The sequence below is a fragment of the Zeus faber genome (genome assembly GCF_960531495.2).
Source record: "Zeus faber genome assembly, chromosome: 17".
Classification (NCBI taxonomy): domain Eukaryota; kingdom Metazoa; phylum Chordata; class Actinopteri; order Zeiformes; family Zeidae; genus Zeus; species Zeus faber.
In genome coordinates, this window is record NC_137204.1 from 13,753,687 (window position 1) to 13,781,513 (window position 27,827).

General features: G+C 42.6%; 1 protein-coding gene across 1 annotated transcript; it reads left to right on the forward strand.

The window, feature by feature from the left end:
- Positions 1-565: 565 nt before the first annotated feature.
- kcnt1a (potassium sodium-activated channel subfamily T member 1a) lies at positions 566-27,402 on the forward strand (the record flags this gene model as incomplete). The annotated part of the gene is made up of 31 exons (XM_080017607.1): positions 566-636; positions 2,338-2,502; positions 6,621-6,700; positions 6,879-7,020; positions 7,653-7,700; positions 8,021-8,069; positions 8,460-8,519; positions 10,588-10,662; positions 10,981-11,064; positions 11,180-11,274; positions 11,473-11,653; positions 11,753-11,917; positions 12,066-12,202; positions 14,619-14,682; positions 14,859-14,967; positions 15,080-15,188; positions 16,470-16,619; positions 17,506-17,735; positions 22,144-22,360; positions 22,470-22,575; positions 22,697-22,869; positions 23,675-23,746; positions 24,184-24,318; positions 24,433-24,544; positions 24,766-24,867; positions 25,100-25,183; positions 25,597-25,725; positions 25,912-26,206; positions 26,383-26,445; positions 26,534-26,618; positions 27,285-27,402. The coding sequence occupies 31 exons, from the start codon at positions 566-568 to the stop codon at positions 27,400-27,402; spliced, it is 3,705 nt and encodes a 1,234-aa protein (XP_079873733.1).
- Between the last annotated feature and the right edge of the window lie 425 nt (positions 27,403-27,827).

Below are 27,827 nucleotides of genomic sequence, written 5' to 3' on the forward strand. Positions count from 1 at the left end.
CCTCAAAGGCTCAGACAGGGTGTGTGTTATTGACCAAGCACAGCCTTTACTGAGCATCATCATCACCATCACCATCATCATCATCACCATCATCACCATCACCATCATCGTCATCATCATGGACTGTTTGCTCTCACAGTTGAATGTCTGCAGACTGCGGATCATCCGGCGGGTGGCGCTGAACGTCCTCCCGTCACCCAGAAGCGGGCGGCGCACGGGCAGCTCGCCTCCTATCGCCCATCTCCGCGTGTTGAAGGCTGTCAAACATGACGAGCGTCAGCGCTCCGAGCGAACCCCTGGCCGAGCAGAACCACTTCTACCAGATGATCCACTAGACACACCTCATATTTACACTTTTTACATTTTCTTTTTTCTCTTTTTCTTATTTATTATTATTATTTTTTTTTAACAAAGCCCACTGCATCCACCGGAGGAGGCGCCGAGATGAGGTGAGATCAAGTGGAAAGAGCCGGACTCTTGTCCCTGCCCAAGACCCCGTCCGATGCCAGAGACCGAGAAGGAGGCAGCAGAGAGCGGCTCCGGACCCGGGCTCCCCCTCGCCGCCATGTGCAGCGAATGTTACGTCAACCAGACGTTCGTGTTCGACGACGGGACCCCGAACCAACACAAGTCAGGGTGAGAAGAAGCCAAGTGTCAGGCTGACTGCCTCCTCTCCTTTTTAAGAAGCCTGTTTTGAGGAAATGATGTGAAACAAACGCTCTGTCTCTCCTGTCTCAAACCAGGCCTATATATAAATACAAAAGAAATGTTTTCATTTTGAGCAAAAATCATGATTTCAATAATGGGCAGAATTTATATATATATATATTTATATATATATATATATGAAAAAAGTCTAGAATGTTGTCACATTTTCTTTTTGGCTGCGTGTGAAATAACTTTAAAAACTTTAAAGTTTTAATCATGTTATTATTATTATTATCATTTATAATAATAATAATAATTATATTAATAATAATCATTATTATTATTATTATTATTATTATTATTATTATTATTTTCATCATCATCATCATCATCATCATCCTTATCATCATCATCATCATCATCATCATCATCATCTTTTTTTTCTTCCGTCATGAAAACGTTTCCTTTTCAGTGCTGAGGTTGATCAGCCCAGTGCTGTTGAGTTTAGTCCATGGCCTTGGTTTTTCACTCTCCCTCTCTCTTTCAGTTCAGTTGATTCTTCCTCGGCTCAACAAGTTATTCAGATTTAGAAAAAAAAACAAAAAAAAAAACGTGTTATGATGTTCGAAGTGTTTTCTGTTTAAAAAAAAAAAAGAAATTGCATAATACCTATGATATAAAATTGTATTAATAGCAAGCATTATCAAAACACCGGGGAAATAGGATAATATTTATCATTGAGGAATTGTGTTGATCATGTTGAAACACATTGAGGAAAGGATAAAGCAGGCGAAACCTTTTTGCATTATTTTTAGATAATCCCTTCCTCCCCCTCTCTAGTGCTTGATTTGATGAAGAGGAGGTGAGATAGGAGGATAATGAAGGATTTTTATCCAGTAAGGGTGGTGACCTTTCATCGAAATCACTTGGACGACGAGACCTCCATAATATGCTCGAATAGAAAATGCAAACATGAAAACATTACTTTAATCGAATCTTTTTTATTTAATAATGCAATAGCAATTCAGCTGCCAATATATTATTATATTTGTACAATTTGGACTCAAAGAAAAGTCTCATAATAGTGTTGTTCTTTAATGATTCAATGTACTTCTTTACTTAAGCGATGAATTGCTACGATTCCTCTAAAAACAATATATTTCGTTATTAACATAATATTTCTAAAACCTGAAACCTTCCCACATCCAGAGAACACAACTGACACTAAATCTTCAATTAAGCATTCTTTTTTTCGAACATAGAAGCACTTGTTGGGCATAACACTTTTACTGCTACTGATGTTTATCCGAAAAAGTTCAAATAAGCGGATGTGAGAGAAATCATTGCTCAGTAATCCACATCTCTTTCATATGCGATGACTAAAGGTAGAGAAATCCCTTTCACGCTTCTCCATGGCTGATGTTTTAATGGTCCAAAGCACCTTTCGATAAAGTTGTCAGAATGATCTTTAATGGAAGGTTTAATGATTACGTAACAAACCCGACAAACCAACCCTTGTCCTTACGTTCTGCTGTTATTAAGTTTTATTACTTTCTTGAGTTTTAATTACTGTACTTTGCTTTACTTCAATTCATTTATCTCATGTCTTCCTCACCCCCCCCCCCCACCACTTTTTCTCCCCTCTTTCCCTTTCCTCGCTTTTTAACGTCTTCTGTTCCTCCCCCACAGCTCCTCTCCAGCGCCGCACCAGACCAGCAGCACCAGGAGTGGGGTCATTTTGGACATCTCCACCCTGAAGGCGGCTCAGCAGGAGAGTGAGGTTCCTCCCCTCCCGCTCCGCTTTCGCCTCAGAGATCTGCTGCTGGGGGACCAGAGCTACCAGAATGATGACAGGTGGGACGCATCCCATGATGAGGAAAGTCCAAAAAAAAAATGATAATGAAGAAAGAAAAAATAAATGCTGTGGCGCTGATGTTGTAACGCATACTCAGTGGTTCCACGCAGGGCTCGGTGGGCATATGAGAGAATATTGACAGTTGATTTCTTCTCTATGGTTGTATTGTGGAGGGTTGTGGTTTATATGGTGTTTTTGTTTGTAATCTTTAACCCCTAGAGTTTTAACTCAACTAGGCCATAAGCACACATTGGATTTGGGCTCAGACATGAAGGAGTCATTCGAGCAACAGGTTGTGGTACTGTCCGTGGTGCTGAAAAGGACGTGTGTGTGTGTGTGTGTGTGTGTGTGTGTGTGCGTCTGTGTCTGTGTCTGTGTGTGCCTATGTGCGTTTGTATGTACACTGTAAACATAATCTTAAGAGTTTCTGAATTTCCAGTTTCATAAGCAAATGTCATGAAATTATTTACACATTCGATGGGGATTAATTGCTGTTCACTGTGTTCTCACTGTGCGTACTCCGACTTTCTCTAGATCCTCAGTGCTTTGGTAAAACACGTACATGTGATCTGTCATCTGGAAAGTGTCTAGTGTAGCCTTTTGTACACATTCATTAAATGAGACACAAATCAAGCATATTTACAGCTGTGGTCATTTGGTCAGTTTTGCTGATGCCACGCTTTAGGCTGTTGGTGCCACAATGTTCCGCATTGCAACTCAGATTTAGACCAAACTCAACACACATACGCTTCCACTCTATTATACGCCTACAACTTTTGCGAAATTGTAATACCAAGTTCCGCCAGTACATTCGTCCTGCCATTTTGATTCATTTTGTTTCCACTCCGCCTACATAAATTGGCCAAATACCATTTATTTTGGCCGCAGACATGAAGGGAAGAAGCTCTGAAAAATTGACAACAAGCATAGACGTTAAGGGCTGTTCGACAAGCCAATGTGCGATAGCAATACAAACTAAATCCATATGGGGGGGCGCCAATGGAAAAATTGTTCATCTCATAATTGGATGGTTTACATATAATGAAAGTGCTTGCACATACTATTGGATATTTGGGGCCAGTTATACAGTATATCAATGTTATTTTAAGAAACATCTTAAATTTCACTTCTATGCAGCCTAATACCAATAGTATAAATGATATGTTAGATTCTCCTGTGCATATCATTGTTGCAGGTGAGCAAATCAGTCAGCTCAAACAAATACGTTTGAGCTGACTGATTTGCTGACGTGGGTTTCGTACGAGAATACACCGACTGTGAATATGTGTTGGCACTTGTGCCAGATGTCATGCTCTTATGTTAGGCTTAAATTAGACATTAAGCTTGAATTCTCGTGTTATCATTTTGTCGTTTCTCTCTTAAATTGTCTGGATGGCTCCTCCCAAAAAGTGCACCCAAGTCAAAGCAGTTCCGTGGGCCTATCACAACTCTCCCAGGCAGCTTGAGTTGCGTACTCGATTCAGACTGCGGAGCTGCGCCTCGGAGACAAAGAGGCTGCCAGTGTGGGCGAGCGAAAGGGATATAAGTGGAATAGGCTCTTCTGCTCGTCTTCTGCCCACTGACTCAATGCCAAGGAGGTCAACTATAAATGACTAGTTCAACCTGAGGAAGAAAAAAAAAGGCAAGTTAGGAGAGAAAGGCGGGAGGGAGGGAGGGAGGGAGGGCGGCAGGGAGAGAGAGCGAGAGAGAGCGAGAGCAGTGCATCCCCGCTTTGTCCGTGTTAAGCATATCTCCCTCTCCTTTTCCGATCTCTTTCTCTTTGAATTTCTCTCTCGTGCTAATTTGGCAGAACTTACTCCCAGTGACAGCAAAATAAAATAAATAAAATATGACCTATTGTTGCCGCAGCTTTCTTCCGACTGAGACAGAACGAATAGAAGAATGACCAAAAAGTGTCACCAAAGAACATAAATGGCAAATACAGTATGTGTTTACATTTTGGTAACTGTAGACTTCCCAATTTTCTTATTCAAGTCAAATAGTTTCTGATCTTCATGTCCACATCTTTTCTTTTTTTTCTTTTTTTTTTTTATGAAAACAAATATTTATTGAAAAAATGACCTTTTTTTTAAATGTATCTCAGTATGCATATTGCAATGTATCCTCTCTCGCAGCAGTAGATGTTTGTTTTTTGTGGGGTTTTTTTTGAGGAGAACTGGTGGTAATGATGGCCATGGTATCCTTGTCACGTTGCTGTGGCAACAGGTCCACATTCTAACACTACAGAGAGTGAGGCTGAGAGAGCGTTAGTACTGAACGTTAAAGTGCGTTTAAAAGACATTCACTCAAACACATAAAAAATACATTAAAAAAATAAATCTGAAAAAATATATATATATGAATTTGTCCATGGTTCACGTTTAAGCCATAAAATATGTGTTAGAATTATTATTATTATTATTATTTCAGATTTTAGCAATGTTAACATTTTTAATAAACATTAAAATAGACACTGCATTGCAAATAGACAATGCACGATACGTCCAAAAATACCCCGCACCACAGACACACACACACTCCACGGAGCTGTGTAGTTGTGGAGCTGCGTGGAGGGGCTTTAGGGTAAAACACTGAGCGTCTCTACAGCGGAACGTACATGTTTTTTTGCTGTAAATACGGGGGAACAAATCAGAAACAAAGCAACATTTAAAAAAAAAAACCCGACCCCGACGATGGAGCCGAAGACAGTGATCCCCACGTGGGTGAGCCCGTCCCTGGGCACATGGAGGCTGGACTCGTTCGGCAGCGACACCGGACAGAGGTAGGCTGCCTCCGGTCAGGACCACTGGGGGACTGGGTCTGACACCCCGCCACGCTCGGATTACTTTATCCACTTGTGAGAAGAAAAAAGAAACAGTCCTAATCCGTTATAAATACGTTTTTAAATTCAACCTTTTTTTAATATATATATGTATTTTTAGCCTGCTCAGCGTGCTTTCGCAAACGCCTGGTTGTAAACAATGTCTCTGCTGTCGTCCTATCTCCCAACTCCATTGTTTCCAAACCTTTATCGTAATTTGTTCTTTGGTTTCATTCTTTTTTTAAAACCTTCATACATGTATCTCTGGTGACATGTAGGCATTTAATTATTTGATAAGTTACATCTGCCTTTTCCCTGGCTCCTCGGCACCTTTCCATCAGCATGATCTCAATTGACAACACTGATGTGGCGCTTATGTTGGATGAGGTGTTTTTTAGGAGATGGTTCTGGGTCAATGTTGGAATTTGCACGCTCTAAAGACGAGGACGCTTGCACCCGTGCATTATGTTGCCGCATTGCCGCTTTAAATGTAAGTGCACTTCGCTAATTACACAGAGTATACGAGTGCCTATTGAAAGATTTTATTTAGTTATTTGTTTTTTGTTTGGCTGCTTCACTTTGCACCACCACCATGCAGGCATGACATGTTGCGATGGAAACAGATAAAGGTGTTTGGGTCTAGAACAGTGTGCTCTCTCTGGAACGCGACAGCCACATCTTGGGGTTGTTGTTCTGGATGCCGGCACTCGCACTGAATGCCTCCTCAGTTCCCCCATAACTGATCATTAATGCAATTAAACTGACTCTCTCTCCTCCTTCTCTCACTTTGCCTTTTCCCCTTGGTAAATAAGTGATGGATAAAATGATTTGTTATTTATGTTTATTATTTTTCCTTGCGCCCTCTCAACCTTTTTTACTTATTCAACCATGTAACTTTGTTCATCTATATTTTTCAGATTTTTTTTATTTATTATTAACTTATTATTTACCTATTTTTTTTTTTTTTTTTCACAAGGGGGCATTATTTCGCTTCTCCTTTTTATTTTCAAGTTGTTTCTTACAGACCTCACAATTGTCTAACAACAAATCAGTTTTCTGCATGGGTTCTAGATACCAATATTCAAAGATTTGTAAATATCAGAGCCCCCTTTAGGCAGATGATTATAGGGAAAACCTAGTACTTATAAAGGTGTTATTATATATATTTATTATATATTATATATTTTGAAGCCCCGATTACAACAGGGCTTCAGAAGAAGCCGCATGCCTTAAAAGCCTGCTTGCCCACTGGAAGTTGTGGTAATAATTTGACTTTCTCCTTCCTTGCCTTGTTAGGGTCCAGGTCGAGTTCTACGTGAATGAAAACACCTTCAAGGAGCGCCTGAAGCTTTTCTTTATCAAAAACCAACGATCAAGTAAGCCGACGGTTGGAACGGTCGGATCCCCTTAATGGGACTGGTATATTAAGATCGGGGTGCATGATCGATGAAACCACTCCTCGGCTCATTCCGTGGCAGTCTCCATTTCTTTCCGGGGGAATCCTGACGCGCAAACCCTCGGTGCTGAGCTGAGCGACGTCTCTCTGTCCGACAGGCCTGAGGATCCGGGTGTTCAACTTCTCGCTGAAGCTGCTCACCTGCCTCCTGTACATCATCAGGGTGATGACGGACAACCCCGGCCAGGTCACCAGTAACATCCCACAGCCCCCAGCAGGATCCAGCGGCGGCAGCAAATGGTTTGTCAACCTCTGTCTGTACTTTGTGTGTGTAACATGCAGAAGGATCCGTTTCTACATGTTGGACCTTTTCTGTAATGTGCCTGTATATTAGACATCATCCCTCAACACAGACATAATTGTAGCTGTTTTTTTTTTTATTGTGTCACGCCTTATAACAGCGGTGTGGTTGAAATCGGCTTAGAATTGGACTGGTTTTCACCATTCATTTCAGGCTTTTTGTGTCATATTATTTTGACACTTTTTTACTTAAAAACAACAATGACTTTAGCATTAGTATTACACCATTATAAACCTTGTTTTAAAATACTTCAAAATGTGATGTTAGGCTTTGCGTTTGACTCTATGGTCTGCTATTGGCATAAATTGGTATAATGGTAAAGAAATAACCCTCATGATCCGCTGCAATATTGTGACCCAAAAAGGAAACACAGTGAGGCAAGAAAGTCTGGTAGCGGACACGAGAGGAATGTTCAACTTTTTGAAAAGGAAAGAAAGAAAAGGCGTTGCTGTCCAAACCTTTGGCGCCCGTTCTGTAGTATCTATATCATACTCTCTTCCTACACCGCTCTGTGAAAAGCTGCATTTTATTTCCCTTTCCTTCCTCATTTTCCTCTTCCCTCGCGCTGCAGCGTGGACTGTCAGTGGAACGCCTCGCTGCAGGGCAGTGAGATTAACTGGTAAGGAAACGGGTGATACTGTGACGGAGCAGGGGTTGTTGAGCCTATAACACGTGATGATCTGATTTCCAGTCAATCTATAAAAAAAATGATGCCATACACGTTTAACCTGTGAGCTTGTCTTCGGCACTTGGATGAACTTTCCGTTTGGTATGTGAATGTTTTCTCCAATCTTCTGCCATAAATTGTCATTATTCCAACACAGGAGAATCAGAATATTCACTTCTCAGGGCCCAGTCACACGGGGCTTGATTTATAGTTATATTAATATCTTATGTCTAAACTGTGTTTTATGTATCTGTTCTGGTTTGCTCGGCCAGGGAACTGATCTTCTGGGTTGATAGGAAGGTTCCAGTCTGGGCCATACAAGTGAGTCACCGTAGAATCTGAACACTACATCTAAGTTTCAGAATTGTTCTAAGTGTAAAAAAATATAAACAGAGAAATTCAGTATTTTTTCAGTAGTACAAAGTTTTCCAAGTGTAGTCAGTGGTGATTCCGTCAAGAGCAGTGGTTCTCAACCAGGGGTCCGGGGACTTCCAGGGGGTCCTTCTAGAGGTTCCAGGGGGTCCCTAGCAAAATGATTAATATTTAAATTTCACTATTATTTCATTAACAAGACGTGAGCACCTTGAGAGAATGTGCGATAATGACTGTTTTATCATGTTCATTGTTTGATCACTGGTCTAGAATTTTTCATTCTACCTACAATCAAGCTATTTCGGTTTTTTTTTTGTTTCCCTGATTGTGCTTGCTTAGGTGATTGTGGCCATCATTAGTTTCCTGGAGGCGATGTTACTGATGTACCTGAGCTACAAGGTAAAGAGTACGCAGAAATGTCAACGCACACGCGCGTGCGTGCGCGCGCGCACACACACACACACATACACATACACACACACACACACACACACACACACAGCAACAAGCACAGATGCCAAAAAAGTCAGGGATTAATGCGTTTTGCACAACGAGGGACTTGCGCAGATGATGATTAGCACAGTGTATAATGCATAATTAACATAAATCACAAATACATGGACGGAAGGATGTGGAGTCAGTGGAAATGACAGGCTGCTGGAGAGTCGATGGATTAAGTGGCATGTGGGTTCAGCTACAAGTGACGTGCCAGAAGCAGGAGACATTTTTCCCGTGACTCAGTCCGTTTGCTAACAGGTGTATGTACGCAACCGGCTGTGACTTTGACTAACCTGGCGAGGGAGAAATGGAACATGGCAAAGAAAGGGTCGCTTGCATAAGTGCCATTTCGCTTACGCAACACGCTTGGGGCTAATTAAGCCACACTAATTGAAATGTAATTTCAATGCTCTTTGTTATTTCTGATGGGACTGAGTAGAGGAACACATATTGTGGTATTAAATAAGGTGTGTTATACATCTATATCCTTCTTATACAATTAACTGACGTAAGCAAATGTATTGGTGTAATATTTTGTGCATTTGACTCGGCCTGAGGTGACATAACCTTTGACGTACAAACCCATAGATTACGGTAACAGGGTACTTTTATGCAAAAGATGGGATCCCTATTAGAACGGAGTATAAAATAAACTGGACTCTGCACCTCAATGACAATGGCACTATATCATGCATTTTCGCCCAGACTTGAAGAATGTAACACCACCAGATCTCCCCTCTACTGCTTATTCCTTTTCCGACTCATAGGCAGAGACACAGGGCTCCGGATTTTACCCAAATGGACTTGGATCAGGGATCAGTTCTCTCTGGCTATCGCTCTCAGAACAACCTAACAGGAGAGCTCTCGGACCCTCTTCAATCTGGTTTCAGGGGCTTCTCTCAGAGACTGCTCTGCTTGCTGCCTCCTTGAGGCCCTTCACCCCTCTCCCTTGTACTTACTCTCCTTAACCACCAAAAATCCTTCTCTCCCCTCCATGAGCTTGGCTTTTCAGGTTTGGCTGGTCTCCTAATTGGCTGATTGATAACCTCGCCGGGCCAAGCACTCTGCACCGCCGTGACTTCTCCCATATCTGCTACGCCGGTGACACTCAAACTGACCTGTTTCCTTCAGAAACACATTTCAAGGATGTGCCAGGATGTCCTTTGCAAGAAAAAAAACAACAACTGAGCTACTCCTTCTACCTGGGAATGCCCCCACACAGACCTTTCCATCATTAAATACGAAAATCGGTGTACCACCGCGTCCGACGGAGTGGATCCTTGGTGTGATCCTGGACAACCAACTGTGCTGCTTTCTATCGACGGCGTTCATAGAACGAGAGGACCAGACTATTGCAGCCCTCTCTCGCTTGCCTTTTCACTTCCGCCATCAGATCTCGACATCACAGAATCCAGAATTCTACAGCCTGACTGAGGTTCAAACACACCACCATCCCCCATGTCCCCCCTTTCTTCCAGGCTTCTAATTGGCTGCCTGTATCGGAACGCACCAGAGTCAAGACGCAGCTCCTCGCCTGTAGGGCCGTGCATCAAACTCAGATTTGTTCAAGCAGCTCCTCCATCCTTGCATGTTGCCTAGCGGCAAGCGCCATCATAGCCCCAGGGTCTTCTCATCGCAGGCGCTGAAATGGACCCTTTTCACAGCAGACATTTGACATGCCATGGAAGGGTATATACAGCTGAAGCCATCGCCATTAATGTGGGTCTGTTTGACTGAGGTGTTCATTGATTTCCGTACTTTAAAATATTTAATTTGCCATGGTATTGTTTTCATTGATTAAATGAAAACATGAAAACATTCATTGATTAAATGAAAACAACTAAAATTAATTTCCTATGTGACCTCTCATTAGTGCAGCTAGATTGGTGAATAAATAAAGTCTATGATTGTTTGTGTGTGTGTGTGTGTGTGTGTGTGTGTGTGGGCGTGCACGCATTGCCTAACACAGGGGAACATTTGGGAGCAGATATTCCAGGTCTCCTTTCTGCTGGAGATGATCAACACAGTTCCCTTCATCATTACGGTAAATCATATGGTCTCCATTGCTCCCCACACTGTTCATCGACTCTGATACATACATACGGCAAATCTAAACATGCAGGCATGTACATCCATAAAATAAAGAGTTAGGTGTGTCATGTAAATTATAGTGATTTAACAGTGTCCGTCATATAAAACCATGAATAACATTAGCGGCCCAATTTTTTTTCCACATAATTTAATTTCAGAGCAAAGCGAACCACAGTGTTGAGGCAATGAAGAAAATGTCATCATGGGTATATCATGCGTTTCTATCAAATTTGTGTCAAGCCGTAAGGTTTTGCATTTTCCGATCTTTCAGATCTTCTGGCCACCTATTAGGAATATCTTCATCCCCGTTTTTCTGAACTGCTGGCTGGCCAAGTGTGCTCTGGAGAACATGATAGTAGGTCCCAATCATGTGAAATGCTGTTTTAAAATGAAAAAAAAAACCAACCATTTGTATTATATGTAAATATAATGCGTGTAAGTGCCTCCCCTGTCAATCTCTCATCGTACAGAACGATGTGCACAGAGCCATCCAGAGGACAAACTCGGCCATGTTCAACCAGGTCCTTATCCTCATCTGCACCTTGCTGTGCCTGGTCTTCACTGGGTGAGCCGTCACCTCCTGGACTCATCTCTCAGCTGTACAGATTATCTGCTCTTTTTTCCTCGCCGCTTCAGTGTCCAGTGTTTCACCTTCGGCGCTTGACACTTTGATTCCCGCGCTTAAATACCGCACGTCCTTCGCGGCCGCGTTCCAAAGTGTCGCTCATCTCACGCTGGTCTCTCTCGACGCCGTCCCGCGCAGCACATGTGGAATCCAGCACTTGGAGCGTGCGGGGAAAAACCTCTCCCTTTTCAACGCCTTCTACTTCTGCATCGTCACCTTCTCCACCGTGGGCTTCGGCGACGTGACTCCTCGCATCTGGCCGTCCCAGCTGCTGGTGGTGATCATGATCTGTGTGGCGCTGGTGGTCCTACCTCTGCAGGTAGCTTCACCTGATTTGTGAAAGCATAACCGCGGATTGCGATCTTGTTCGGGTTTTTTTTTCCGACGTGTTTACATGGGTACGGGTTTTTTTTTTCAGTTTGAGGAGCTGATCTACCTGTGGATGGAAAGACAGAAGTCGGGAGGCAACTACAGCCGCCACCGCGCCCAGACAGAGAAGCATGTGGTGCTCTGTGTCAGCACGCTGAAAATAGACCTGCTAATGGACTTCCTTAATGAATTCTATGCCCACCCAAGACTACAGGTATTCTCCATTTGCTGACGTGAAGCATTTACTGATTAACTCTAATGGCCACTGGTTGGGACTAATCTTTTTTTTTTTCTTTAGATATATTGATCTTACTCATCTGCTCATCTGCATTTGCTCATGTGGCCGTTGTGTAATGTGCTAGGACTACTACGTGGTGATCCTGTGCCCCAGTGAAATGGACCTCCAGGTGAGGAGAGTGCTGCAGATCCCTCTGTGGTCCCAGAGGGTTATCTATCTGCAAGGATCTGTTCTGAAAGACCAGGACCTCATGAGAGCCAAGTAAGGACAGAGGAAAGCCCTCGGCCCTCTCTCGGAAAATAAGAATCCGTGAAAATGGCCATTAGCCACAAATCAGCCATTATCCGCACTCCTGATGAACAGTTATTATTGTACCGACGCCTCTCTCAATGTATTGTTATCCTTTATATCTGAATAGGGAACATTCATTGAACCTTGGGTCAGACAATTAAACAACAGCATACATGGATACGATCTAACATTTCCAATCTTTTATCATTATTTGGACATTTCCTCAAATCCTTGAAATTTTAAGAGTTTCAGGTGGCAATGGAGAGCCCGCCCACCCCCCAGGTGGGAACCTCCTCCCAGCCCAGCTCTGATGGGGGTTAACTCTGCCCCCACTGTGCTTCCCCTCTGATCACCAGACTCCATGGGGCTTTTGAGTTGTGTGGAGGTCTTCCCAGGCTGATTGGGACATCACGTAGGGGAGAGAGAGGAGGAAAACCATAATAATCAGGTTTTGACCCCTCTAAACCATTCCTCTGAAAAAGATACACACAGCATTTTATCTGAATTTTCCTCACTAAAATTCACTTTTGAAAGGTGCAAAGTAATGCCATCAACAACTCAGGATCGTTTCTTTGCTCAGCGAGTCCCATGAAATCAAACAAGTCAGTTTCTGAGCAGTCATTGAATTTGGCAGAATTAATATTGTTATGTTGGTAAATCATACTGCTCAACACTGCGACAAACCTCTCACAAGCCTCTATCTTATTTACCCGCGATTCATCAGGAAAGTATTCTGGCTGTAAACACAGACTTCTCATTTAAAAGTCATTGTCGATAACCTGCACCCTGCACTCTGTGCACCCAGAGGCTGATGTACTGTTGTCCTACCATACAGGACCAATTATCTGTTATCCTTACAGGATATCCTTTAGGATATGTGTAGAGTATTGTGCATTTACATTTCAATGATGGCAAATAAATTCTACATCGTGCAGCCTAAATTCAATCACTTAAACATCCTCAGCCTTGGTGAGGAGTTGGTTCTGCATAAGACTTTGCAGAACCGGGCTGACGTGCTGGACATGCTGTTCTCGGGGAGGTCATCCCAGAGAACAGACATCAGCAGGTTTCCCAAAGGCAGCGTGGACCAGGGCCTGCAACACTGTAGAAGCAGCATCTAAATTGCATATCCTCAAAACCGAGCATTTTCTGTGAGGATACAGGCGTACAGATGCTGTGAAGCCATTTAGCGTGGTTTATAAGACTTGGCGGAAAAATCTTAGAATGTTAATATTCAACATGGAACATTGTGATGTGGGGATGGCATGGTTTGAGCAGCCACACCTGACCTGGATGTAGGTGATTGGGTCAGGGTGGCTGCATACCTGTTGCTCATTGGGCTAACAAGCAACAGGTTAAAACCCCTATCCTCACACACACTCAGGATAGGAGCCCTGTCATTACATGTTCGATCTGCTCCTGGCTAATTCCACCTAGCCTCCTCTCTACAATAAACTGCTGTCTGCAACCGATCGTCGTCTGTGTCTCTGTGCCGGAGGGCCCTGAAAACGTCACTTGGGTGGTGTTTGGTAGGCCGAACTGCCACAAACATTTTGGCAGTTTAAAATGTGGTTGGAGCGGGTCTTGGGTTTTGTGAAAAACAGCGGGAAAGACAGAAGGGAGCTGTTGCAATTTGCAATAGTTAGTTAGTTTGTTAGTTAGTTAATCAATAGTTAATCAAGTCGTCAAGGCAGTAATTTGAGGATTTAAGCTACAATTCCTAATTTATATTATCAGAGAGAGTATCTGGTGCAACTGATGCCAAGGGGTTTATCATTTTCTCGAGTGTAGTAGACAATGCACATGCATTATTTGTGGTTTTACTTGTGATTCTTATTGTCATTGGAAGCCTGGAAGCCTGTCTTTTTTTGGGCAGGCTTTTTGCATTCAGCCTCCCCTTTTTGTGTTTTGACGACATATCATGACACCATTTTTCTATATAAATAAAGTAAATATCATCGATAGCCTTCAAAAAATGCCCTCCCGGGCGTCTGCAAGGTCATCAAAACAATACGCTGTGGGCATGAACGCGGCAGTTCATTTTGTTTCATATAGCGATGACTTTGACAGAGCCGTGAGCAGCGGAGGAGTGGGCGTCTGCTGAGCTCACATCCTTTTCTCTGACACTGTTCCAAACCACCCACTCACTCCTTTTTTTTCTCTCCCTCCACTCCGCCGATTATTTCCACGTTATGCAAATACGCCTGTAACTCCACACTCTGGCGCCGAGCATTTCGGTGGGATCTCAGTCTCGATCGCGGGAAGTATTAAATCTCAACCGCTCTGTTTTTAATCAATACAAGGGTCGACGAGGATGTTTGCCCTCTGCTCCGTGGTAATCACGTTTTCGTTTCTGTGTCTGACCGCTGTGTCTTTTCCGTTGCAGGATGGATGACGCCGAGGCCTGTTTCATCCTGAGCAGCCGCAACGACGTGGATCGCATGGCTGCCGTAAGAACTAGCAGCATTCATGGGCAAAATCAATTCGTGAAAAAACATATTCGTCACCAGAAGTAGTAGCAACTGAAAGAGTAATGCTGATGCTAAATTTCTTATATAGATGGACGTGCAGGTTGATTTTTGAATAGTGAAGCTGAAATTGCTCACGCTTTGACTGTCCCCTTCAGGACCACCAAACCATCCTGAGAGCGTGGGCTGTGAAGGACTTTGCTCCGAATTGCCCCCTTTACGTCCAAATCCTTAAGCCTGAAAACAAATTTCACGTCAAATTTGCAGGTGACTCTCCCAAATCCTCTCGTTATTTATTTATTTATTTATTTCCCCCCGATTATGATTTCCGGAATCTGAGCGAAAGTTTCCTTTCTCCCCCTCATCGGGCGACTGACAGATCACGTCGTCTGCGAAGAGGAGTTCAAGTACGCCATGTTGGCCCTGAACTGCGTGTGTCCTGCCACGTCGACCCTGGTCACCCTGCTCGTCCACACCTCCCGTGGGCAGTGAGTAACTCAGTCCCCCGCTGACGAGTACCATCGATTTAATGGCCGCTTCGAGAACAAACAAAAAAAGGGAACGAGGGGTATGAATAAGCCCAGGTACAGACCAAAGAGAGTCTATTAATAGAGCAGAGGGCGCAGACGAACCATGCATAATGGGGATGTTGTGCGAAAAGCTCTCCGGTAGGAAAAAAAAAAAACGACGCCTCGACGCACGAAAACACGTCACCCTTTACAATTTGTGACAAAGACAAAGGGAAACCCCGTCAGGGGGGAATCAATGTTTGTTTGCACTTGGAGTCTCAAGCTGACGACCTTTAAAGAACAAACAATTTTCGGCCTGTGATCGTCACAAGCACTTGGAGAAATCAATCAACAGTAGGTACATGTTTGATAAGTCTAGCTGAGTCCATCATAGGCCTCTCAGCATATCAGTCTGTCATCATATCATGAGGAATAAGGAAAGAAAATAAGGGAATGAAAGAGGGTTCATACTGCTAAAATATGGAATATTTTTAGTTATTCAGGTTCTCTGTAGTCCGTATTCCTTATGGTCTCATGAGGGGTACATTGTAATTACTAAAAGTAGTATAGTTCGTAGTAAGGACATTTTAGGACAGAGAAACATAGACTTGCTGTTTTACACCATGGCAGAAAGAAGGAGAGCTGCAAAGACCACAGTCAGGTTTCAAATGTGCTTATTGTGGTGAAGGACCTTGATATGCGTATGGAACAACGACAAAACGCTCTTTTCTTTTTTTTGCATCCAGATCAATTCTCATTAAAATAAACTAGACATAACGACACATGTGAGATAGAATGAATCTCTGTAAAGTATGCTCAAAGTTCATTTATTTTAGTTTTTTTAAGTTCATTCATTTTGGGTTAGGGTTAGGGTTAGGGTTAAGACCTCTGTGTCTTCAAAGAAAAAAATGTAAGGCAGTGAGAAGGCCTACTATTTATCTTTGACATTTTGAACAAATTTATAAATAAATAGACATATGTGAATAAACAAAATACATATTTTTTACAAAATAAAAACCTTTTCTTGCTCCCTCTTATTTGTCCCATATATATTTAGAGATAATGTTCCATACCAAGTGCCATTTTGGCTGTTATTACTGCCACCGTTTATTAATGTTGTGTGAGCTGGCTTGCACTTACAGTATCTGTTGCGCAGTGTAAATTGAGTAAGCCTACGGTATCGCTTACCATTGCCTAAAAAAGTAGATGGGAGCATCTGGCCTTGGGTCTTTTCAATGCGCTTGAATTGGATTGTTCCAGGGAAGGACAGCAGTCTCCAGAACAGTGGCAGAGAATGTACGGCTGCTGCTCGGGCAATGAGGTCTACCACATCCGCCTTAGCGACAGCAAGTTCTTCAGAGAGTACGACGGCAAGAGCTTTACGTACGCCTCCTTCCACGCTCACAAGAAGTGAGTGACATGTAAGCTGAAGCATCCTCCCGGATGCTGACAAGAGAGACCAGAAAGATCATACAGAGAATAGAAGCTTAATAGATAGATACAGGGATAGCTCTCCACAGATATTCGGATACTTTCATTTGTTTGGAGACATCTACGTACAGTTTTGATCCACTTTTGCTATCTATATTTATCCATTTATGTTTGATATCCTCTGTAGATCAGGGGTCTAAAACTACAGGCCCGGGAACCACACCCTGCCAATTTAATTGGGACAATAATGTGGCCGGCTACAGGTTATTGATATATTGTTTAAACTGGCCTGCGAATTAATTTTTATATTAATTTTAATTAATTTTCAAAATCACAATGTTTAATTCATCCGTAATTTTACTGTTTTATGTTTTCAGAATATAGAACAGAATTAATATAGAATTAACTTTATTTTAATTACATTTTGAATACAATTTTGATTGATTCATTTAATTATGTATTGAATGTCACGTATTTATTTTTTGTTTATTCTATTTTATTATTACTTGTTGTCATTATGCAATTCACCATTGCTCAGTTTAAAAAATTTGCCAAATTTTAATGATTAAAAATCGACAATTATATAAAATTTGGTTTCAAAATAGTGAAAAAAGGCAGTTCCAGCTATTAAATTATTTGTTGCCACCTATTAAATTAATCCAGCAACTATTTTGATAAATGATTAATCGGAGTAAAAGTTGAAAGAGTAAAGGTCGAAAGTCTTTGGAAACTGAATATACTTTAGTAAATACAGATACTTACAGTAATAAAGTATTTAAGTACGTTGTTACTTTCCACTGCTGCTACTGTCCATCCCTGCTCGTTGTATTTGTGTCTGCAGTACTAACAAGTCCGCGGCCTCTAGGTACGGTGTTTGTTTGATTGGCATAAAAAAGGAAGACAACAAGAGCATCCTGCTGAATCCCGGCCCCCGCCACATCATGGCCGCCGCTGACACCTGCTACTACATCAACATCACCAAGGAGGAGAACTCCGCCTTCATCTTCAACCAGGAGGAGAGGAAGGGGCGCCCCGCCGGGGGCTTCTACGACGGACCCTCGCAGCTGCCCGTGCACAGCATCCTCGCCAGCATGGGTGAGGGGGATTGTCTGCTAAATGACATCATAAACAGAATCAAATGTATACATCATTTAATATAGACATATACTCGAAATTTGTTCGAGCCAGGTCTGGTGCGTTACAATACAGGCCGATTGCATAAAAAAAACTTAACAGTCTGAAAAAGCGGAGGATAAAAGGTATAATAAAATAAAATAAAAAGTGAAGTAAAAAATAGATTTAAAAATGTTTTTCTTCAAGTAGCAAAAGACAAAATAAAACACTTATAATAATGATAAAATACAAAACAGAAATCGTCAGATATATACAATTGGACCTATGATATCAGCCCTAGCTTTATTGTTGACTGGGGATCAAGCTGGTAAAAGTTATCCAAATTTACGGCCCAGGTTTTTGGGTCTCAATGCTAAAAGAGCAATAATATATATGTATACGTATATATATTATTGTGTGTATATATACAATAATATATATATATATATATATATATACATATATATTATTGCTGATCTGCCCTTGCTCCTACTAAAGAGGGCTTTATACCGATGAGAGGTTGTGTACCATTGGTCAGGTTGTCATTCACAGGACTATGCCCCCGAATCATATGCCCAGGTTTTTCTCTCATACAATGATTTAACATCATCCAGGGCCAGGACCAGGGCCTGAATTGCAATCCGTAGCATCTTGTCGTCGGCTCCCCATGTTGTACCAGCGAGTCGACGGATGAGCGCTGCCGGTGGTGTTACCTTGGCCTTGACTTCTTCTAGGTGTTGTTTGAAGCCCAGCGTACAGTCCATCATCACACCTAGGTACTTGGGAGCTTGCTGGAATGTTAGTCGATTGTTGTCGACAAACATGTCAAGTTCTCTTTCTGACTCCTAGTAGTTGAGGTGGAAGGCTGCCAATACCGTCTTGCCTCTACTGAGCTGAAGTCGCCACTTCCTCAGGTATGTGGCCACGGTGCCCATGTCTCGGTTGAGCCTGTCCTCAGTCATAGTCCATGACGCTGTTCGGAGTAAGATAGCCAGGTTGTCTGCGTAGCTGTACTTCCTTGACTCAGTCACTGGAAGGTGGTGGATGTAGATGTTAAATAGCATCGGTGGAAGGACTGACCCCTGCAGCACACCGTTCTTTAGTCTTTGCAACCTGCTCTGCTGGCCGTCACTGGTCTTGACGATGAAGCTGTGGCTTGCCAGAAGCTCCATGATGAAGCACACCATGTGCTTGTGAGGGATCATCTGCAGCAGCTTCAGGTGGAGACCACAATGCCACACTGTGTTGTAGGCGGCAGTTAGGGCAAGGAGCACCACTCCAGCTTTCTCATTGTCTGGGTAGCTGTCTTCGATGTCTTGGGCGAGTAGTGCTACCTGGTCTACCGTTGATTTTCCTTGGCGGAAGCCTGCTTGCTCCTTGGGCAGCTGTGGATCCACCACCGGGTTGATCCTGCTATGGATGAGCCTTTCCATGATCTTGAATGGTACGCAGAGGAGCGAGATTGGTCTGTATGACTTCGGGTCGTCAGCGGGCTTGTTCGGCTTTGGGAGGGCAATGATGGTAGCATGACGCCAGGTCCTTGGGATCTTGCACCTGCGGGGGCATGAGGAGAATAAGGAGCACAGCCACCTGGAACATGACAGGCTTTGGTGTTTTATGAACTCCCAGCCCGGGATGTGCTTCTTGATGAAGCCACGGGGATGTACTTTTTTGCCGCACCTGCAAGAATGTCTCGTCTAGCACATGTCCAGCTCCCTCACCCTGATTACAAGATCCCCCCAGGGTTGCGTCCTCAGCCCCCTACTGTACTCCCTGTACACACATGACTGTGTGGCCAGGTCCAGCTCCAACACCATCATCAAGTTTGCTGACGACACCGCTGTCGTGGGCCTGATCACCGACTGCGATGAGAAGGCCTACCGTGAGGAGGTGGCTGACCTGTCACTCTGGTTCCAGGACAACAGCCTCCACCTGAACGTCAGCAAAACTAAGGAGCTGATTGTGGACTTTAGGCGAGGATTACAATTGAGGACGCACACGCCCTTGGTGATCAATGGGACTTCTGCCGACAGGGTGAGCAGCTTCAAGTACCTGGGAGTCCACATCACAGAGGACTTAACATGGACTTTACAAACAGACACTCTGGTGAGAAAGGCAAGGCAGCGTCTTTACTATCTCAGGCAGCTGAGGAAATTCCGGGTCTCGGTGAGGATAACCGGGGCATCGAGTTTCCAAGCATAGTATGCAACAAGATGTAATCCTCTCCATACGATTGCAACAATACAGCTAACATAAAACCCATCTCCCTCATCCACAGTTAAAGTAATCCAGCAAACCCAACATGGAGCAGGTGCAAAAGCTTGTTCGAAAGCTACAAAAATGTTCTTCCATCTAATGGCTGGGCAAGCGTTGCCTCATTCCACAATCCGAAAACAACAATGACCACAAAAGCCCAAAAAAGGCCCTGCCAGGATGCGACCCTGAGGAGAAAAAATAATCAAATAAATGTCAAGACTCACATAGTGAATGTTCTTTGTGTTGGCTGTAGTTATAAGGAAAAAATAATTTATGTGACCATGTTGTTATAAGTATTTTAGGAAGTTCTGTGTATCCATGACACAAGCAGATCAATAAACCATCAACATTTGAATTAATGTGCTGCCATTAATAAACTCAAACTCAGCCAAGATAAATATCCGTAATGCGGCAGAAAAAGCATTACCTGAGGCTCCACAGAGCTTCAACAATAAGTTAAGCAACTAGTGAGGGTAGGGGTAAAAATGATGTGATTCACATACCAAAATATTTAAAAATTTAGCGTTCAATATTATATTCCTTATTATTTACAGTATATATTTTTTACTTATACCCTTAATGGTACATCTAATAACTGCAAACAATAGGCCTGAGATCTCAGCAGTCATCAAGCTTCATGCTATTGTGCTATCCTGTTGCTGCTATAACACTACAGAGTACCACACTGTGGGATAGATAAAGGATTATCTTATCTCAATCACCAGATCACTTTGACAGAAGAACACAAAACAAAGAACTCAAAATGAGAAAAGAAATAACTCAAACCTCCTTATAAACAAAAAAAGAATGCATTTCTGCCGCTGTTATGCATCATATCTGCTGTCCGCGACCTCACAAAAAATATATATCGTAAGCAATTTTACCCAGTTTATATTGATCAATTTTGTTTTTTCAATTTGGAATGTTTTGCGATAAAATCTATTAACAAAGCACAAACTACTGTTCTGAAAACAAACACTCATCATACTCCTCACCTTTACCAAAGTTGCATTAGTGAACCAATAGACACTTTTTCCAGTAACCTAAAACCTGCTGCAACACCACACCATTGTGATCAATATCATAATCATCTCTCTGAACACAAGCCAACTTTTTTCTAATTAATTTAAAGCCTTGCAATATCCTTTCCAGCAATCCCACCAGATATTTTGGATTATAATGCTACTGTTACAGCAAGGACTCATGTGTGAAGCTAGTTTGACATGTTATGTACAACACACATGCCATGCTTATGCTCATGTGAGCTCGAAAAGACTCATTAAAACCACAAGGTAATGTTTTAAAAGCTACGTAAGCTATGAACAAAAAGGCTATAGTCCTATATAAAACATGTGAAACATCATTCAAAGAATTGATCATCTGCATTTTTCTATCACAGGTGACGGGATGGAAATTGTCATCCAAAAATATGCTCAAGGGTTATATTCATTAACTAATAATCAGCAGTAAATAATTACACGTTTTTTTATCACAAATTATTGATTTTAAAACTTTTCTCTATCTGTTATCGGTGACGGGATGGATAGGTTACGCTTGACAGATGCCATCAAACACTATAAAACATCAGGTTATTAGCGATAAATAATATAATTAACCAGATTCTGAATTGAGCTCCTCTGAAGGCTGAAAGGATGTTACTTCCGATTTATGGTGTCACTTATAGCAACAGTTCATTAGTCTCGAGGGAAAATAAGTTGGTGTGACTGCGGAAAGGAAAACGTTAAAAAACATTATCATATTTATGTCCAAATTTTTTTTATATATGTCATTAATATGTGCTGTGTGGATGGGGAAACTGATTGACTTCTGAAAAATAACAAAATTGTGATACTTTGTTTATTTTGTAATATTTCTGATGAAACTTCCAAGATTCTCTAAAGGGACATGAAAATAACAGAAAACTTTTGAAGGAGCTATAAATAAAACATATTATTCTCCACTTTGAATAACATTTTCTCACATAGTATATGTTTATAATTAACTTTTAATTCATCGTTTTTAGCTGGGCAAAGCTGCTGGCAGAGTAATGTGTCTTACAGACTTCATTAAATGTTGTGGACCCAAATGGCACTCCTTTCATGGAGCGACTCACTTAACTTAACGTGTTTTACAGGTACTGTTGCCATCGATCTTCAGAACACCAGTCCACCCGACGTCTCCGGCAGTAAACTGATCCCGCCCACAGTGAACGGAGCCGGGGGCCGCCGGCCGAGCATTGCCCCCGTCCTGGAGATCGCCGACTGCTCCTCCATCCTGCCTTGCGACCTCCTGTGTGACCAATCAGAAGATGACACCAGCTTCTCGGATGAAAAGGGCCACAGCTCCACCGAGTGAGGACTTTGCACAATCATATGCTCTGGGGTCTGGTTTGTGTGATATTGGATATTACTTGATGTTAAAATGTCAAGTTCGATATGTCGTTTCTGATGGTGCTGCCAGATACGTGAAAGGTTATCCTCCTAATTCTCCGTACATCGGGAGCTCTCCCACGTTGTGCCATCTTCTAGCTGAGAAAGCTCCCTTCTGCTGCCTACGGCTGGACCAGGTCAGCGTCTACCGGGCAAACACGCTGATGCCCGCACCGCGCCGTCGCTCGTCCATCCTTTTTGCTGCTCCGTCACGTCACCAAATCCACATTGACACTTTGTTTTCGTTTTCCAATGCAGGGTTGCAGGCACAATAGTTTTGAAGACGCCAAGGCGTACGGTTTCAAAAATAAACTCATAATCGTGTCTGCCGAGACGGCGGGGAACGGCCTGTATAACTTTGTGGTGCCTCTCAGAGCCTATTACAGGGCCAGGAAAGAACTGAACCCCATCGTCCTTCTCCTGGATAACCCGTGAGTCAGTCCCCCCACTCAGCCACGATCTACATAATGAACAGGACTCCTCCACAGGAACAGGCTCTCTCTCGCTCTCTCTCTCTCTCTCTCTCTCTCTCTCTCTCTCTCTCTCTCTCTCTCTCTTCTACTTTCGGCTCCTATTCATCCTGTGATAATATTGCGCTCGCGATAATGTTCTGACGTAGGTGTAGCTTTTAGGACAAGGTTGTGGAGGAGGAACTCCATTGTCATTCACTGTGGCAGGTTATTGCTGCCTGCTGCTCAGCCACGGTATGTTTAGAAAGTAAAAGCGCTGTTCTCCATAGCTCTAGACAGTAACCATAGCAACTTGATATTCCCCTTGAACCTGACTTTTATATACTGCATATATATATATAAAATATATATATTCATCAGCAATGCCATGTCCCCTGTGCATGCTCTCAGGTCTCTAAAAGACCTACGCCCATAGTGTTACACACCCCGTGTATTCAGACACTTGCAACAGCCTTGGGCCTGCACAGAAGGGTTTGGGAGATGTGTAAAGCAGCGCTCTCTCACTGGCGGTGGCAGGGGAGGTGAATTCAGTATAAGAGAGGCTAGAACCCTCAAACAAGTTACCAGTGCGTCCGATTGTTTGCCAAGCTGGACCACGGGATTTTTGTTTGCAAAATAATGATGTCATTTTATACTAAAGAACATACAGCTGCTGTTCAGGTTGGATTTCGATTTGAGTTTACTTACAAACAATTCAATATCATCACAAGGCAATGAGGTTATTGACTATTATTGCATCTCTGATATATGTTTACATTTCCGATAGACCTGAAAACCATTTCCTGGAGGCAATTTGCTGTTTCCCTATGGTGTATTACATGGCCGGCTCCATTGACAAGTAAGGCTCTGGTTTAACTGGTTTAACACTGTTAGTGTAGTATTTGTAAACGAAAGGGAAGACACCACATGGTATGTTATCGATAGATAGATAGATAGAGATAGATAGATAGATAGATAGATAGATAGCGATAGATACGCACACACACACACACACACACACACACACACACACACACACACACACACACACATAGGGGGCAGTAGCTCAGGAGGTAGAGCCTAGTAAGCAGAAGGTTGCTGGTTTAATCCCAGGCTGCTCCCCAGGCGCCTCTATATGGCAGCCCACTGCTCCTAGGCACATCAGCTACTCGGAGGGGTAAATGCAGAGAAATTGCAAATTTCCCCGTGGTGGGATTGATAAGGGTATATTAAAAAAACATGGACACTATGTGCTATATATTCAGTAACGTTTTATATGAACGTGTGTCCTTTCAGTCTTGACAGCCTGCTGCAGTGTGGAATCATCTACGCTGATAACCTTGTCGTTGTGGACAAAGAGAGTACGATGAGTGCCGAAGAGGATTACATGGCTGACGCGAAAACCATTGTCAATGTGCAAACTATGTTCAGGTAACCAGACCAGAAGACTTGAGAAACCACCAATAGAATACTGCAAGAATTGTTTCCTTTTCCCACAATTATTCCTCACCCATTTTCAGCCACAATGTCCTCCTGTCGCTCCAGGTTGTTTCCCAGTCTCAGCATCATCACGGAGCTCACACACCCCTCCAACATGAGGTTCATGCAGTTCAGGGCGAAGGACTGCTATTCCCTGGCCCTTTCCAAGCTGGAGAAGGTAGAGGAAAAAAAACCCAGAGGCGCTCCGATGCATCTTCATGCAAAGCGAGAGTTCAGCTGCAGGGCGGTGACATTGGCTCATTATCATGAGCAGCAGTGTTGAGTTTACTGAGTGACTTTCGCCTTTCAGCCTTCACTCAAATACAGTAAAAATGAAAAAAAAAAATCAAAGAAATTCTCAAAAGAAGTTGAAAGCCGTGGTTTTGTCTCCTTTCCCAGAAGGAGCGCGACAAAGGCTCCAACCTGGCCTTCATGTTCCGCCACCCCTTCGCGGCGGGCAGAGTTTTCAGCATCAGCATGCTGGACACGCTGCTCTACCAGGTCGGTCACTCCTTTCACAGCTTCTTCACCCAGGTCAGAGGTTGTAGCATAGGTGTGGCAATAATGCTCCGCGTTGTTTCAACTTCGGTTTGGTTTTTTTTCCGCAAGAGCGCCCCCTATTGTTCGGTCTGATAAACACGTCCCCAAAGTTTATGCGCGTCTCTTGCGCTGAATGAAATGTGTGTGTGTGTGTGTTGTATATGTAATTGCTTTGCTTTGCTTTCATAATCAGTCTTTCGTGAAGGACTATATGATCCCTATCGCCAGGCTGCTGCTGGGACTGGATACCACGCCGGGATCCGGATATCTCTGTGCCGTGAGTTCTGTGTTACCGTGTGTTTCTCTAAAAAGAAGAACTTTTTATTTTCTTGCTACTGCTGATATTACTGTATGACTCTTTTTTTACTCCTGTTACGACTGTATGCCCCTTGTATTAGTGATGCTGCAATACTGTGACTGGTATTTACCGTAGACCTAACTGCTACTTGCCCATATCGGGCTCACTTGTCAACTGTGTACGTGGAGAGATGGTGTACACAAGTGTTATTTCTTATCTCACTGCACTGTTTTTTGCTGTTTTAACGCCCGGGGATTTATAAAGTCTTATCTTATGTTATCTTGAAAAAAAAATGGGCGGAAGAAAGGATCTCAAGCTTTCGCGCCGACTGTGCAACAAACTCGGCTCTCACCGATGGTGCGTTTACCGTTTTAGTGTTGCTATTCTTCCAGATGAAAATATCCGAGGAGGATTTATGGATCAGGACTTACGGCAGGCTTTTTCAAAAGCTTTGCTCCTGTAGCGCCGAAATCCCCATTGGGATCTACAGGACGGAGTCGCACATTTTCTCTACATCCGAGGTGAGTGAAAGTGGAAGAACAAACGAAAGTCACCTGTCGGACATTGTAACTCGGGGTACACGCTGAAGGCTTGCTTTAAAAGGGCATAAAATAACCGTAGCAATAAAATGTGAGCTTTTTTTTTTTATTGCCGCATTGCCTTCATATTGCTTGACCACCCGGGCTGTTGTGACGGCCACTCGTCAGTCCCAGGCGTCGTTCAGCGCGGAGGACTGCGAGGACGCCAAGGAGAAGGGCGAGGAGCAGCGGAGCAGCGACCAGTGCGATCACCCGCTGCTGAGGAAGAAGAGCATGCAGTGGGCCCGGCGTCTGAGCAAGAGGAGCGTGCGCTGGCAGGCGGGGAGCCGGGAGCCCAGCAGGGACCACGCCCAGCGCATGGCCCAGCAGCGCTCCAGCCTCTACCGGCGCTCTGAGCGGGAGGAGCTGTCGGAGCTGGTACGCAACCGCATGAAGCACCTCGGCCTTCCCACCTCCGGATATGGTGAGCAGGGATGCTTTTACATTTTTCACAGCCTTTTCTATAGTGAACTATAGTCAGGATTTCTATACTGTATATATTTAGTTTGGTTGAACTCAAAGGGTACTCAGCCTCCTCCTCTCCTTTTTGGCATGTTTGTATTTCTGCTTTTGCATCACCGTCTGTTAATCTTCCCATAGAGGACGTGGCAAATTTGACAGCCAGTGATGTCATGAACAGAGTCAACTTGGGCTATTTACAAGGTACCTGCATTTATTTCTATGTTGAGGAGATATTTTGTGCAGATACTGTATTTGGTGCTATTCTCTGATGAAGGCGTGTTTATTACAGATGAGCTGAATGAGCAGCAAAACACCCTGTCCTACGTCCTGATAAACCCTTCTCCTGACACGCGGCTGGAGCTCAACGACGTGGTGTATGCACAACTAATCCTCTGGATAGCCCTCAGTGTGTTTGCAGCATGTGTGTCACATGGAACGCTGCTGTCTGGACCAAAGAGAAATTATTATGAATAACATGCAGAGAAATAACATTTTTTATTTAAATTTATATTTATATTTATTTTTTTATTTTTTTTATTTTTTATTCTGTATGATTGTTGTTTTATTTTTGCATTGTTGTTTTCTGAAATATGAATTTAATATTAAGGGCTATGAGCATTGTGAAAAGCTATATATATATTTATATATATACTGTGTATATATATATATATATATATATATATATATATATATATAATTATTATTATTATTATTATTACTGATGTTATTGTTGTTGTCATAAATATTATTATTATTATTATTAATAATAATAATAATAATAATAATAATAATAATAATAATAATAATTATACTGATGAGGATGATAATAACAATGATATTATTATTATTATTATTATTATGTTTATTATTATTATTATTATTAATAATAATAATAATAATAATAATAATAATAATAATAATAATAATAATAATAATAATGTTCGTATTGTTATTATTCGATTTTGAACACACATTAAGTAAATGTGTAAAGTGGTCTCATCTTTCTAGTTGTTGACGTCTGTGCCTGCTCTCGCTCCCAGGTATTTGATTCGTCCGGACCCGTTGGCTCACGTGCCCGAGGAGCCCCCCGTGCAGAGCAGCAGCTTCAGGGTGGCGTGTGAGCCCAGCATGGACATCCGAGTGGACACTCGGCTCTGATACCATGTCCCCTCCCACCTCAACCACTGACACACGTGGTATTAAATGCAGATGGGCAGCAGTGATGCTCAGGGCAAGGGCCCATTATTCTGGTCCACGAATAAAGCCATTTGAACAACCCCAGTGTGTCTTCATAGAGGTTAGTGTTCTTCTGTAATGTTATTTATTTATTTATTTTTATTTTTTTTCACAATTTGGAGATGAACTATAATCTAACCAAATAACCATCCATCCTCAAAAACTTTAACAATACATAACATAATTCAAATACTATTCGATATTGACTTTATAAGAAGCGTATTTAGCAGTTTGTAGCTTTTGTAGCTGAACCATTGAAATAGCGCTTCAGTGGTGTAGAAGTCTTGCATAGAAGTACATTTTTCCCCTCTTGATCATATTTTCTGTTGTGAAACATTCATCATATT